Genomic DNA, 14,945 nt, shown 5'->3' on the forward strand with positions numbered 1-14,945 from the left:
ACTCTTCTTTTACTGCCTCATATCCCATAGTTATGGCCTGCTTTATCCAAGAAGAAATGGTTCCAGCTGCCACCTCTCGTGGTGCTGTTTTAGAAAAAGGAATGAAGAATCTTTTTCTCCCTTTTCTGACCGCCACGTTAGCTGTTCGCTCTGCGTAGGCTGATATTATTCTCACTGTACACAAAGCTGGACCTACATCTAGCGCGGGAAGAAGGATAACATCTAGCGCGGGAAGAAGGATAACACCTGTACCTTCTCGGTCTCTCGAGGCCGTTGTTGAGGGGTCCTCACCCCAGTTAGTGTTGGAGGTGTAGTCGCGCTCCGAAAAGGATCTTCCATCATTTGGTAAACAAACAATCTGTCACTTCATATTTTTCATTTCATCCTGGTGTAATTATTTAAACAATTACGATATTATAAATACATAATTTTATCCAACTATAAAATCTTTATAATTAGATGCTGGGACTAATCTGAGCTGTAATCTCCAGACCATCTTATCCCTTGCCAGAAGGCCTATATACCATAGGTGTTATAACCTTGTGTAATGGTGGTCGGTACGCCCTAGGCGTTATGACCTTATGTAATGACGGCCTATACGCCCTAGGCCCTATGACCTTATGTAATGACGGCCTGTACGCCCTAGGCGTTATGACCTTATGTGATGACGGCCTATACGCCCAAGGCGTTATGACCTTATGTAATGACGGCCTATACGTGCGTCATAGATACTAAAAACTATAGAACTACTCTTGAGGTTGAAATGACGTATTGGAGCACTGAAACGAGCCACAATTGAAATCGTTGTTGGTGTATTTTGTAGGCCAAATTTAAGTGGAAAATTTCAAGGACAGATATTATGAGAGAAAATGGTTTTGTGTTTTTACAATTTTAGAAGAGAAAGAACGGTTAATTTATCATAAAGGTTGTATTAATTGTTAATTTGGTCTCTTACCGAAATTAATAGGAGAAGGTGCATTCTTCTGAATTACGTACCCCTTTTCCCTCCAAAGGGCAGTGAAAAAGTCCTGTTGTAATTGTAAACTTTCAGAATTTGATCACACAGTGAAATTTAAAGCATTAAACGTTAGTTTAATTGAAAATAATCTCAAAGATCATGCCATAGTAAATTAGTAAAACAATGTTCAATTGTTTTTGACAAAATTGCTGTTTATTTCAAACAGTAATAACAATTTGTGTTCTTACAAAAATCATTGTTCCTCCACAATTGTTGATAAACAAATCTGTTTTTGCAATTGTTGGTCAACAATTCGTTCACCAGGAAAAGCCTATATGACCAGTGTCTTCAATCACAGTCTAACTCATTTTTCCAGGGAGGGATTGAGATATATATGTAAAGGTAGCAATCAATAGCCTATGTCTGGAAAGAACACTAAAAGACAGAGTAGATAATAAGTTCATTTTCTTAGCAAGCAAATTAATATAAAAAGGCTATTATTACTAACTACTGCTAACAACTCACCGTAGCAACAAGCCGCCTGACGCCCAAACAGCTGCGAACGGTCCTCCTGCATTCCAATCTATTCAAAGCATCCCTCTTTACAACCTCCCAGCAAGTTCACATTTCCTTTAAATCTTCCTTTATGACATCCTCCCACCCCATCGCGGACGACCTGCTTTCCGGTTAGTCCTAGGTGGTTGGCCAAAAGGATGATCTTCGGCAATCTGTGATCCTTGATCCGCAGAATGTGCCCTAGCCATCCCAACCTTTCTTTCGTTATAGCCCTTGAAATTGGGATTGAACCACATTTCGTACAGCCTACTATTTGGAATGCGGTCTGTCAGTCGGATATCCAGAACAATCCGTAGGCAATTTCTCTGGAAAACATCCAGCAAATCTTCATGCGCTTTTTGGATTGCCAATGCTTCAAAGCTATATTCGACCGCTATCATCACTGTAGCGACAGTGATGACTCGGTAATTTTTCAAAGAATTCCAAGAAAACATGCAAGCAGGTAAACAAGCAGTAGGAAGAAAAGAGTTATATTATTGAAAATGTAAAGAGTAAAATTTTCGATATTTCAATGATTTAAAGGTTTTCAGGACATGATATTTGAGCTCTTTTCTGAGAACTTCATTCATTGGATTTGACTAGTCTTGTTAAATATTACAAAATTTGGCTGGTAGTTAGCCAGCCGCAGACCCTAAATTATGAATGGACATAGCTTAAATTTTCCTTCGATTATATCCGATAAGAATTGTTGGGAACCTAAACCTCTTAGGGATTCGTCATAAGCTTTTCTAGGCTTAGCAAACTTACAAAAATATTTCTGAGCCGCGTCAGCTTTTTTTTACACGCTGCCGACGGTGATCACTGCTACTTATTTTGATTCTTAATTTTAAAATATAGGTAGCAGTATTGTTTGTTCATTTTTAAAATACTTTTCCACTGTTTGACGAGGCAATTTCGTAATAGAAAAGTATTCCTAAGGAGGCTCAGGTTGAACTCAATTTTGCATATCCTGTTGAAAGAAAAATCTCTACTTATCGATAGATTTATAGCTATAACTTAATGTTTCATCTCAATCAGCACCCATGCCAGAAAAGTTCATGTAGGCCTAGGCTAGAGTAGCCTAGCCTTTATATTTTTTGGGGAAAACTAGTATTTTCAGATTTTGGTATTTAAGCAGCAAGATTCATCCTGGTATTATTCTACACTTGGTCTACACAAAAGTGGTTTATCTATGAAATTCAGAAAACAAATTTTAAAAAATAGGCTAGACACATATAATTCCTAGAAGTGCTTCTTTTTAATTTACACCTCACCCAGGTTTGGATTTACCAATTGGTCAACTAGGCTTGGGACTAGGGGTACGCAATAAATTGCGTACCCCTAGGGGTACAGAAAATACATTTTTACTACTCCCTAAATTCCAGTGGATTCATGCCATAGATCTTAAGCCTTAACTTCAAAGCCTTAAACTTTATGCAATAAAAATGTTCAATACAATCAAAGCAAATTCTCAGATCAGCTTATGCAACTTAAGAATTTAAGTTGGAATCCAATACTTTAATTCTTAAGCAGAAAACCTGAAAATTATATTCATAAAGTTAACCAATAGTTAAACCTTTGAAATAAAAAACAAACAAACATTAATTTGAAGAAAAAACTTTCCAAAAAAATTCTTTAACAAAAGGTAAAGAGCTGTATTAAAACCTAAGACAAGTCAAAGTTAAGCTATATCATAATTCAAAATTAAAACTACCAAAAATTACTATCAATAAGTGAAACCAAAAACAAACAGAACTTAAAATAAAAATTGCACCAAACATAAAGACAATAGATGCTGACAATAGACAATAGAAACTTAAAACAAACAAAAATTACTACAAACAGGAAGAGAGCAGCTGCCCACCCTGCCCTTAGTTGTTCTAAAAGCTATTGTGTCATCTAGGCTTTACTGAAAGCCAAATATATTTCAAGCATTTTTCATTTGTGACTATAATATTGAAAATTCATATCTGTCTTTTAAATAAAATCATGAATTGCCAAGGTTTTCAGGAATTAATATCATTATATATTAAGCATTCAATTTGTTTTCATAAGTTCCCTCTAGTCATGTTGATTATTAGAGTAATTTTATTTTTTGTTGATGGTTTGAAAAATTAGACATCCCTATTCAAAATACAATTAGTTTTTAATTCAACTGATATAAAATTTAAAATGACCTGATGGTAAGACTGATCTTGGGTCTAGAAAATGTTTTGATATGCCAAAAATAAAAGTAGCAAAAGTTTCCAATTTTTTAAAAATTGGTAACATGTGAGGTATTGATGGTAACCTTTGTGCCTGACAGGATTAAAACTATACCATCTTTGTTTTTTTAATTTTTTCTTCAAAGTAGGCTAAAAAAACAAGTCTATTCAAGGAAGCTCTTGCTTTAACAACTATCAGATTATCAAGTTAAGGTTTTGTGTATTTATTTCTTGTATTTTATACTCAGTAGCCAAGCAAGAGCATTTTATGCTTCTGTTTCATGTTTCAGCTTCTTTTTTCTTATGTTTCAGTGTTAACTTAATTCAATTCAAATTTTTATATTTTGAACTTTATTATGGAGTTGATTTCAGTTAGCATTTGAAATAAATTTGAAAAACAGGTGCTTCTTACCAGTGAAATAGGTCTTGAACATTTTTGTGATGAGTATAGGCCTGAAGAAATGCACAGGAAATAGTGAATGACACAATCAAATCAATACATTTTTCTGTAAAGCTTATGTTTTCTTGTTTTTTTTTGGAGGGGAGCTTTGGTTAGTAGGATTTTTTTAAATGCATTACTTGCGAAAATGTCATCTGCATAGAAGATTGAGGAGAGACAACCCCCCCCCCCCCCCCATTGTAATAACCTCTTGTCCTTTTGAATGTCTTTTTGTCACTTCTTTCATGAAGGCAGGGCTAGTATGCATTAAGGATATGAAAATGGAAAAGATTCGTTTTATAGTTATGAAATCATAAGAAAAAAAGGTGTGACCAATCTATGTGAGAAGGAATGTAGGTTGAACTGAAGTCTTGCCCTTAAAAAGTAGATATTGTTCAAAATTGTTTATATTTTAGGGACTCAAAGATTCCTAAAATTCTAAACCATTGTCTTGGCTGTGCCACTGACTTGAAAGTATATCTATAGGGTAATCTAGATACCCTCATTTTACACAATTTGAATTAAAGTTTCAAATTTGTGCAGTCATTTTACAAAGTGATTGGGCTGTTGATTGTCTTCAGGCACTATTCTTCTTAATTAACAAGTGCAAGATAGTGAGTGGAATGGAAACTTCTCAGTAAACCTAAGTTGAAGTGATACAAAATCAATTGAACTTTCAGGGGAAAAAATGCAACAAAAATTGAGGTCTTGGAAGTGTGTTCTATTCCCTAACTGGACACCTTCTGTAATTATTAGTCATATCTCAAAAACTTGGGCTGTATATGTGCTACATCAATGAAACTTTATTGACCATAATTACACACAGAAGGGATGGGAATTCCCCTAACCCATGTGAAAGGGAATGTGCATTTTAGACCCCCTCTTACCTGTGAAAAAAAATCCTCTAAGCTTCCTAAAGCTATGGCCCTGGCATCACTAATGTTTACTTGGAATTCATCTTAAACCAGAACTGAAAAGAAATGAATAAAATAGAAGAATGATTATTCAGTTCCTTTTTGTGTTGAGCATCTTGAACTATAATAGAAAGAAGTTGCTGGCTCTCACTGTTCTTGCATTCTATCCTTGAACTGATTCTCTGTTTGCTTGTGCTTTTGTTTAAAGTCATTAGCCATAGGCCACTTCCTGAAAAACTCTTTTTTGACAGCAACATTGCCAGTTTTCAGTTCTTGGGAAGTCATTTGTTAGAGGGTGTAGAGGTGGAATTAGAATCATGCTTCCAGGATCTTTAGAAGCCATCAGTTGTTGGAGTATGGAAAATATGCCAAGGAATGGAATGGAAATGTTGTTCTTCAATCTCAAATTTGGATGTGGAAAACCACCCAAAAGTTTTGTTCATGCAGCCTATCTTGAAGTATGATTTGTTGAGGTACTTGAATGAATGAATTAATGGTAAGCTCAAATGGCCAAAAATACCATGCTGTACACTCATCAGTCCAATATTCTTGCAAAATATCTTGCTAAAATTTTGCATAAATCTTGCCAAATGAAAGATCAACAGGAAAGATACTTGCATACCTTTCATATTTCTTGACTTTAATGTGATTTTAAAATATGTCCATTTCATAAATATCAATTTTTAAAGATTTATTCTCTGTATAATTTTAATGTAAAGCAAAAGAATTATAAACCACATTTTGGGCTACTAATGACTAATTTCAGTATAGAAATATTGAAGTATGATCGTCTGAAAGTATTGTTGACAAAATGTGGTGATTCACATTACTGAATTGAAACTCCAGTTTATAAATTTCATGAATTAGTCTACAGATAACTAAAGTAAAAGCTAAAATAACTAAAATAAAATCAGAGCCTATGATTATAAGGAAAATACCCCTAAAGAAGTACAAATATGGTGCCTTTGAATTGTAAGGCTAGAATTTAAATTGTGCATTTAATATTTTTTGTTGTCTACTTGCAAAAAGTTTTGAGTTGGTCATATTTTGTTACCTGCCCAGAATATCTTATAGTCATGCCTGCACATAGGCAAGGGGGCATAGGAAAGGGATCCTCCTTTAACTTGTCTAAAAAATCCCCCCTTGATATATTGGCCTGGAAATTGATTCGTCTTTGTTCGTTTTTGACCTTCTCCCTATTTTGTGCAGGTATGCTCACCACTGTTTTTGTTATGTGTATACAAAAAAAGACGAATATATATATTTTTTTTAAGCAAGCTGTGATTATGAGCACAAATTTCAGCAGCATAATTCAACTGACAGATCTTGACGACTTTATTACACCATCACAGGTAACTTAATTTTTTTGATGCTGTTATTTTTTAAACTAATATTTTACTGCCAGATGGTAGTATTATTGTTTTTCTGTAGGCTGTTTCTTCAAGCAATTACATTAGAATAACTTTTTAACAGTATTTGCCTCTATGGATGGAATTTGTCAAGTCTATAGAGTTTCAACTTTTTTCTTTTATTTCAGCCAGTTTTGAAAATAAAAATCATGATAGTAATTGTATAAAAAAAAATATTACCCCCTCCTCAACTCTTGAATTGGTAATTTGTATGACTATTGTTTGCTTTTGGATGTATGGTCAATAGGTATAGGTGAAAAATCCTTAGCAAATTAGCTTTATGGTATAATTATCAGAACTTTACATACAAGGTATATTCACCATATTCTATGATGTAAAAAAGGTATAGAAACTACATCAAAAAGTCTTTCAAGCTTTCATATTGTCAGACTTCTGCGTCTGAATTTAAAAACGTTTGGAATTTAAAAGTTATCAAGTATAATTTAAAAAATCTAATTAAAATTAATAGAAATTTATCTTAGGTTTTGAAAGCTTTAAATAATAAATCTGTACAGTATCACAGCCATGGAAGAAGCCAATGTGATAATGAATGAAGGTTTTATCACCATCAGCACAGACGAAAGCTTATGTGGATATTCATCCAAGGCTATCAGAAATTCTAGTTGCAGTGCAACATTGAAAGGCAGTATCCTATGTCATAGAACATTTCTAAAAAATACCTATTGCCTTTTCATCATCATGCGTAATCGGAAAAGATTTCAGTGTGATTACAAGCTTATAGACAAAACAAACCATTTGAAAATCAACAAATATGGAGACTCAAGGCTGCCATATGAATATGGAGACTTAATTACATTTGACTGCATTTGAAAATCAAAACAAACCATTTGAAAATCAACGAATATAGAGACTTAAGGCTGCCATATGGAGACTGCCATATGAATATGGAGAGTTAATTACAATTACATTTGAGCTGCAACTCTCCAATACTGAACCAGGTTTAGCTAGATTGATAGGAAGTCACCAAGTTCATCTATTGCACTGTTTTGTTTTTGTTTTCTGTACTTTACGATTTTAATGTTTAATTAAAGCACATTTACTACTTAAGTATATTTTGCAATTTGAATTAAAAGCTATCAATTACATTTGATATCATCTGAATTTTAAATTTATTTATTTTCTTAAATTTCGATGAAAAAATGATATCAAGTTTATTCACTTAAGCAAATGTTAAGTTTTTTACTTTATCAATCAGAAAAATAATGTAGAAATAGGACTTAAAGAGTAATTTGGCTATTTATGTACTATTAATGTACTTACACGGTGAAAGGGGTTCCCTATGGCGGAAGGGCACCCTGCAAAACCGGGAGTGGTATTTTTTTGTGGTTTTGAATTTTGTTGTAGTACACCTTGTCTTCGTCAACTATGTTTGGCTACCCAAATCCAAAAAACTAAAGTTCTTTCTAAATTAGTGTAGTTAACTCACCGAGTTGAGACTCCTCACTGAGAGGAGAGGAGGTGGGATTATTTAATTTAAAAAAAAAGAAAAAAAGAGTAATTTGGCTATGGGGGTACGAGATATTAGTTCATTTTGGAAAAGGAGTCTCTTGCCGAAAATAGTTTGGGAATAGCTGTTTTACTGTAATGTAGGGTAAATATCCTTAAGTATGGACGAATAAAAAGTTAAATCCTAGCAAAAATAATCAAGTTTTGGGGATATTTTGTTAGTTAAAAAGAAACTAAAAACAAATACTTGAAGGGTATAATTAAAAGTTAAGCTCATGCGTAAATGAATTATCTGCATTGTATGTGATAAAGTGTCAAGTTTGTTCATTATTCTTTGACATGACTGCTTAGTAGTATTTTATTTATGTTTTATTTTATATTTTTACTTATGATTGTTTATTACATTTATATGTTGTTTATGTTTTATTATATCATATTTTACTTATGATATTTTGTAATTATTCACATCTGCTTTTGATAAATAATTACCTCTATGTCTTTCAGGAATGTGTAAAACCTGTAAAAGTGGAGAAGAGTCAACCACCTGGAAGAGGAGCAAAAATTAAAATTGAACACGATGGATCCTACATTCAAGAACATGAGGTGTTTGTTGATATTTAATTGTGTTTTTAGTATTATTAATGTCGTCTTGAACCTTATATCGACAAACATTCATAATGTGCAGGGGTCATATCATGGTTGCAGCGTTTGCTGCAACCTAGTCAAGAATGAAATTCAGCCCATACTACCCAAAAATTTAAAATTGTGCTTAAAAAAATGCCAAATGTGCAACAACCGAAATTTCAAGCTGATTCCGTAATGGTAACTATGATTTCAATTGACCTTATTGGTAAAAGTCTCTTGCGAAAACAAATCTAAGGAAATTTCAAAAAATAGCTTGAAAAAACTTTAAAATAGTATTTGATCAAAGCGAAAAGTATACCATTGGAATTGCCATTGTTGTAAACCCCATACAGGAAACTTACAGTCCCCCCCGCCTCGAAAAACAAGGAAAGTTACTCTTTTGTCTGCATGTGACTGATGTATCCACTTTTCTGTTTCTTTTTTACCGCTAGCGTGGCGCTTGAACATCACAGAGGGCTGTAACAGCTCATTTGAATGGACATTGCTATATGCCTTTTTTAAGTATTAAGAACGCAGTGTTAAAATAAAAGGTAATTTTTGACAAAAACTGCACCTTCGTATTCAAGATGGTTTAACGCACTGTATCTTTTAACAACATAATGTAAAACATGTATCTTTTGAAAAGTTGCTTTTCTGGGATATCTTTGAAGAATTCATGTCTAAACATTGGAAGTTCATGGCTCCAAATAGAATATAAGTGAAGAGCGAGATTTATATCATAAGGAGCTTCACTTTGAAGATATTTGTGGGCTAAAAAGATGTAGCCCAGTGTTTTCACTATAACTAATCAATATAGTACTTACTGCACGTTTTCGTGAAACGGTTCGTAGAATAATCTCTGCTAGCTTCGTTTTATACTTTTGATAATGCTCATGATTAAAACTAGGAAAATGGAAACGTGATTGTTTGACCTGAAGGTCATTACTGGAATATTCAAAAGTGTCTTGAACTTGCAAACACGATTACAATGTTGAGGTGAAACAAAGAGATCCAGCTATGCAGAGTATAAATGGTCCACCCTTCCTATTTCTTTGCCGTTTGAAGAATAATTTATGTTTTATTATTAATTCAACTTATTTGATTTTGAGTTATTATTTCCTTCACATGCGAATTTTAGTTGATGATGTTGATGGTTGATAAACCATCCTCTCTTGTTTGGTGACCTTAGGACGCCAAAAATCTTAGTAAATATGCCGATACTATCGGATATAAAAATCGTCAATAGCTTGGTTTTCAAAATGTGCCTGTTATTACCTTTGTCGGGTTAGAGAAATAATGTGTCTTTTTGAAGTGTGGTAGTCCTTCAGATGCTCCTGCTATTATTTTTTCTTTTATTTTAGGATGGATCAAAACAAAAGCTTCAGAAAGCCAATATAACACTGAGTGACTGCCTTGCATGTAGTGGTTGCATCACCTCAGCTGAGGCTGTTTTAATTGGACAGCAAAGTCACTCAGAATTCCTTCGTATTTTAGATGAAGCAAAGGCAAGTTTGAATCAAGTCTAACTCATGGGCGCCCATAGGCTGAATTCCAGGGGGGGGGTCAAACCTCGTCTAATTGGCACTTTTAATGCTATATAATGTATTACGGTAATTACTTGGCTAAAAAAAAAAAAAAAAAAATGTCTTCCTACTTGAGTAACTGAAATAAATGAGCACTAAACCAACAAGGTCTAGACCTTACTCATCCATCCAGTTTCCTAGGACAAAACAGTATATCCAATCCGATAATTTGAAAATCAAGTCCAAAATAGAGCAAAATCAACACCAATAAGTATAGGTCAATGTTCCAAAACCAAGCTGTAGAACCTTAAATCTACAAAAACATTATATTCCCCAGGTGATCACCGAATATTGGGGTTCAGCAGATGAAAACTCATTGCTTAAATGGGTTTCGGCGCTTAAATTACATTACCCAGGCAAAATGAGCGCGCCATGCCATAATCTGGCATACCCAAATGGGTGCCCATGATCTAACTTACTGTATATTTGTAGACTACCGTGCCGTTTACATATGAGCTACCTAATCTAAATGTTGTAAGTTACAAATATAGAATTTCAATAAACTTATTTTGATATTTATATGGAACTATCTAATTAAAGTAAAGAAAGACAATATTTGTTTCTTAATTAAGGTATTACCTAAATACCTTAATTACTTGTTTTTGCAAAAACTATCCACTGCAAATGTTTGTTCTCCTATTAATAAAGAGAGCAAGAGGGATTTAATTGAAGAATTTGCTTTACAACAACTATTTGTCAGATGATTGAAAGTAAAGTTGAACTGTACCAAAGTAAAAGAAAGAATTGTCCACAACCTTGGACAATTTCCTTATAAAACTTAAAAAGTAACCTCATATAGTAACGTGCTCTAGAATGTTATAGTTACAGCTTTTCGTTCCAAGCCATATTGAAACTTTTGGGAATTTTTGTTTGCCCCCCATTTTGTGCGTGTTAAATAGTATGTAATAGACATTTAATATGCTTATTCATCTATTTGTTAGTTTCTCTTCATATTCTTGTCTAATTGGTTAAAATTCCGTTGCTTAAGTCTTATTTTAATTTCTCTTTTACAAATACCCACTTTACAACTTTTACAAATACCCAACTTTATTGTTGGAAGTAACATCTTTAGACTCTTGCAAATAATAGTTTTTTCATGATCTAAAACATCTTGCAAAACGTCTATCATTATGGAAACGATTTTTTTGTTTTTGTAAAATTATTAAATTTTTTCATAAATATAAATATTTTTTCTACTGAATAAAAATATTTTAAATACTAATGAAAGTCCAAATATTTCGGCTACATTTCGAAGCAGCCGGGGAAAAGGAGAGAAAAATCTTTTAGAAACGACAAGCTTCTACCGTAAATCTGAAAATATTCTCCTTACTTATAACTTGCCTTTTTTTTACAGAGTTTAATAAATTAATAAACGCTTTAGATTTTATGTATTTTCTGTTCTATTTATTCGGTGCGTTTGTGTCGTTTATTTGCCGGTAAATCTTTGCTTTTGGAGTATTATGTAAATTTATTTATTTATCTTTCATTCTCCTCTAATTTTGGGTGAAATAAAAAAAAATAAAGAAAGAAAAAAGGTACGTTTCGTTTTTTTTTTTTTTTTTTGAAAAATGAGTTATTACGTCTTTAAATGTCTTAATAGAAGGCTGGGAAGACCCGCCATCATTTTGAAAAAAAAATGTTTAGTACCTTGAATTCAGTTGCTATGTGGAATAGTTTTATGCTTTATTTACCAAGTTTGAGTCACATGATTCAGCTAAATATTGTACTTTTTATAAATGTTTTTTTGTTTAGCCCTCAATGAAAAAAATTGTTCTTGCGAAAAAAAATTATTTTATTTCCCGCTCTCCTGTAATATTATTGCGCACACCCTTTCGGTCGAGACACATTAAATACATGCATAAATAATGTTAACGTCAAAGGACAAACAAAAATAATAAAGGGAGTACACGGGGAGTACAAAAATAAAAATAAGGGAGTACAAAAATAAAAAGGGAGTACAAAACGAAAACCAAAAACTTTCTGAATCGGTGTTTGCTTATTCTGGTTTTAGAACTTCTTCTGAATCCATCCTCTATAGCGTGTAATTACTAGCACCGAAAAATAATGGCGATATTTAGTTAAACTAGAAAGTGAAAAGCCCTTGAAAAATTCGTCAAAGTTATTGCTGTTATTGCCAAAAGGTATATTTGAATTTTTAATTATCAGTTCTTCTCACTTTTCGGCATGGGCAATGAATGATAACATGATAAAAAACCTGATAATGAATAAGTGAGTGATAACCTGACGGACGGTAATTAACACTGGCGAGACTTAATAGTTTCAGGCCAAATGAAAACCCTGATAAACGAATCACATGCTTTCCTGTTTGCTTCATACTCTTTCAGAGTTTGTAATTAAATTAATGGCAAATCAAAATACTGTGAATTTTAAACAGACTGTTTACAACTCTGCAGCTTATGCTGTGGGTTTTCACCTTTTCAGTGTTGACTGTCAAAGAATGAACCCTTCTTCTGTTCTATGTTATTTTTGTATCTATTCAGCAATTCTAAGCCGCTAAAATATCAGTTCTGCAGGTGTTTACTTTATTCTTTGGTTGTTGCAAGAGTTTTCCGAGAAGTTTAGTGGAAACACAGTTCTGACCTTCATGACATTAATGATTGTTATTATAAAGCATATAATTAGTATGGTTCAGATCTAACTTTTTTGCATCGTGGCAGGAATTTTATTCTGTACTATGGTAATTCCAGTGCTTGTCTGTTAGACCAAAGGCTGTTGGGAATTAGTGAGACTGGAAACGCAACCTGTTCCCGAAAGAAAGAAAAAATAACAACGCTATCTATGACTTTTAATTTGGTTATAACGTTGAAGACTATTCAGCAAGTTGCTCCTTGCACAGAAGACCCACTGGGGACAATGTATTCTGGGCTGCTTTATAGTTATAATGCCAATTCATCATTCTTTTGTATTAAGTTCTGTTTTGAAGCTTCGCCAAATAATCTGATCATTCAATACGAGTGCGTTTGATTTCTAAGAAATATGCATATTTGTGATAAGTTCTATTATTGTTGTTATTATGATTATGCTTATCGTTTAGGCGAGAGGTTTTGAATCCCTTGAAAGCTGAATAATATAACCAAATTTTATGTTCTTTTGTGATTGTATCACGAAAACAATCGCAAAATACAACTGATGATACAACTGATTGTATACAACTGATGATACAACTGATTGTATCAGCTACGGCAAAAACGAAATTGTCTAGTGACATGGATGCATTAAAATATGAAGCAAATTAACATTGCAAAGCTGTGATGTTGATTTGGGAATACAAAATTTTTATATTGACCTAAGAATACGCAATCACACAACCAATTTCAATCTCATAATTAACAACTTCAAAGAATACTATTTTTGAAAAAAAAACTAATTTTGAGTTTACGAATATATCCGAATTTTTATCTTACTTTGGTATATTTCATTAGGATTGATCAGAAGAACATTAGGTAGGGCGTATATCATACAAGTACCGTTGTTTTTTAAAAACTTACTTCGAATTCATTTTCATATTTTGATATTTTATTTAACTTAAACATTTTATGATTTTGATAATTATTTCAGATTTGTCCCCATAAATCAAGCTTTTATTCCAAATTTTCCTCAAGTCTCTCCCAAAGCATCTACAATTAATCGTCCTCTTAACAGTGGGACGACATACTCGAACTTCGCTCAAAGCCCAGTAATAGTGTTGCAATCTCAATTTAGCTCTAACAAGGTTCGAAGAACATAAACAATAATTCAGAACAAAAATATGAGCCTTATACCAGACGGGTTGTTATTAACAGAAATATGTTCCAATATGGTGCCCTTCCGTCTTACAAGATGTATCAACAGCCATATAGTATAAGAAATAGTTCTGGCAACAACAGCCAAATTTAAAAACCAAAAATACTTATTTTATTTCTGATAATATTTTTTGGTTGCATTTTTCCTATTGCTTTCTATATGCTACAGTACATAAATAAAAAAAAAGTCTGAAGACAAAAGAACATAGATCCAAATAAACTTAAGACTAAGCAAAACTCAAACTTTGACGCTGCTCTCATACTACCCCGCAGAACCTTTCACACTCGTGATTTAACCGGCATTTCTGCTAACGACAGGTTAATCGGATAAATTAATACTTTATGTATTATAATAAAAGTTCAAAAAACGCATCAAAAATTTGTTTATATTTTTTTTGTGTTTTAAGAGTTGGACAAACATTTTTTTGAGGTGGCGGGGGGCTGGAAACCCTTACCCCCCCCTCCTGAATACGGCTTTGGGAGGGAAGTAGTAAATTTTTGAAGTTCAACTTTCCATTTCAAATTAGAATGGGCAATTTGGCCATTTTCGGCAATGCTAGACTTTTCAATGATTTTACACCTACGATTTATTGTGCAATATCCTTTACCCTGTTTATCCTTAAATAAAAAGTTTTTTTCTGTAGTTTTTCTAGAACTTCCCATAATACAAACAGAAATACCGTTCTTCTTTTTTTTAATTCTATATTTTGTTTGTCAAAAGAATGCTAAGTAACATCTGAGGTATGTGTATTTTTTGTTTTCTATATTCTCATGTTGTTGAGTTCTATCATTTGATTTTGGTGTGTTCATCCAATGTAGAAATATCCCACAGTTATTTGGTGTGCCAGAATTTCTCACTTATCATGTTTTTGTTGCCAAAAGATCTCAGTTTTCATATAAGGTTCATATGATTACGTTTTTAAAGAACACGCATAGTTCTTGAAATATGTGGGCGAAAATTGGACCAAATCTAACTGTTTTTGTAGTAT

The 14,945-nt window shown here is 33.0% G+C and overlaps 1 protein-coding gene across 2 annotated transcripts in view; it reads left to right on the plus strand.

The window, feature by feature from the left end:
- The first annotated feature begins 2,396 nt into the window (after positions 1 to 2,396).
- Positions 2,397 to 14,945, plus strand: part of LOC148944552 (cytosolic iron-sulfur assembly component 3) — a 40,680-nt gene continuing 28,131 nt past the window's right edge. Inside the window, exons 1-4 of one of the 2 annotated variants that reach the window (XM_089100655.1) lie at positions 2,397 to 2,461; positions 6,345 to 6,422; positions 8,451 to 8,549; positions 9,932 to 10,075. In XM_089100655.1, coding sequence (XP_088956781.1) covers positions 6,357 to 6,422; positions 8,451 to 8,549; positions 9,932 to 10,075 — 309 coding nt within the window. In that variant the 5' untranslated portion in view covers positions 2,397 to 2,461; positions 6,345 to 6,356. The remainder of the gene's footprint in view (positions 2,462 to 6,344; positions 6,423 to 8,450; positions 8,550 to 9,931; positions 10,076 to 14,945) is intronic. The other variant, XM_089100656.1, reaches the window with a different exon arrangement.

This window comes from Artemia sp. Qi Xiang Cuo, chromosome 14, assembly GCF_049724085.1.
Source record: "Artemia sp. Qi Xiang Cuo chromosome 14, ASM4972408v1, whole genome shotgun sequence".
Taxonomy (NCBI): Eukaryota; Metazoa; Arthropoda; class Branchiopoda; order Anostraca; family Artemiidae; genus Artemia; species Artemia sp. Qi Xiang Cuo.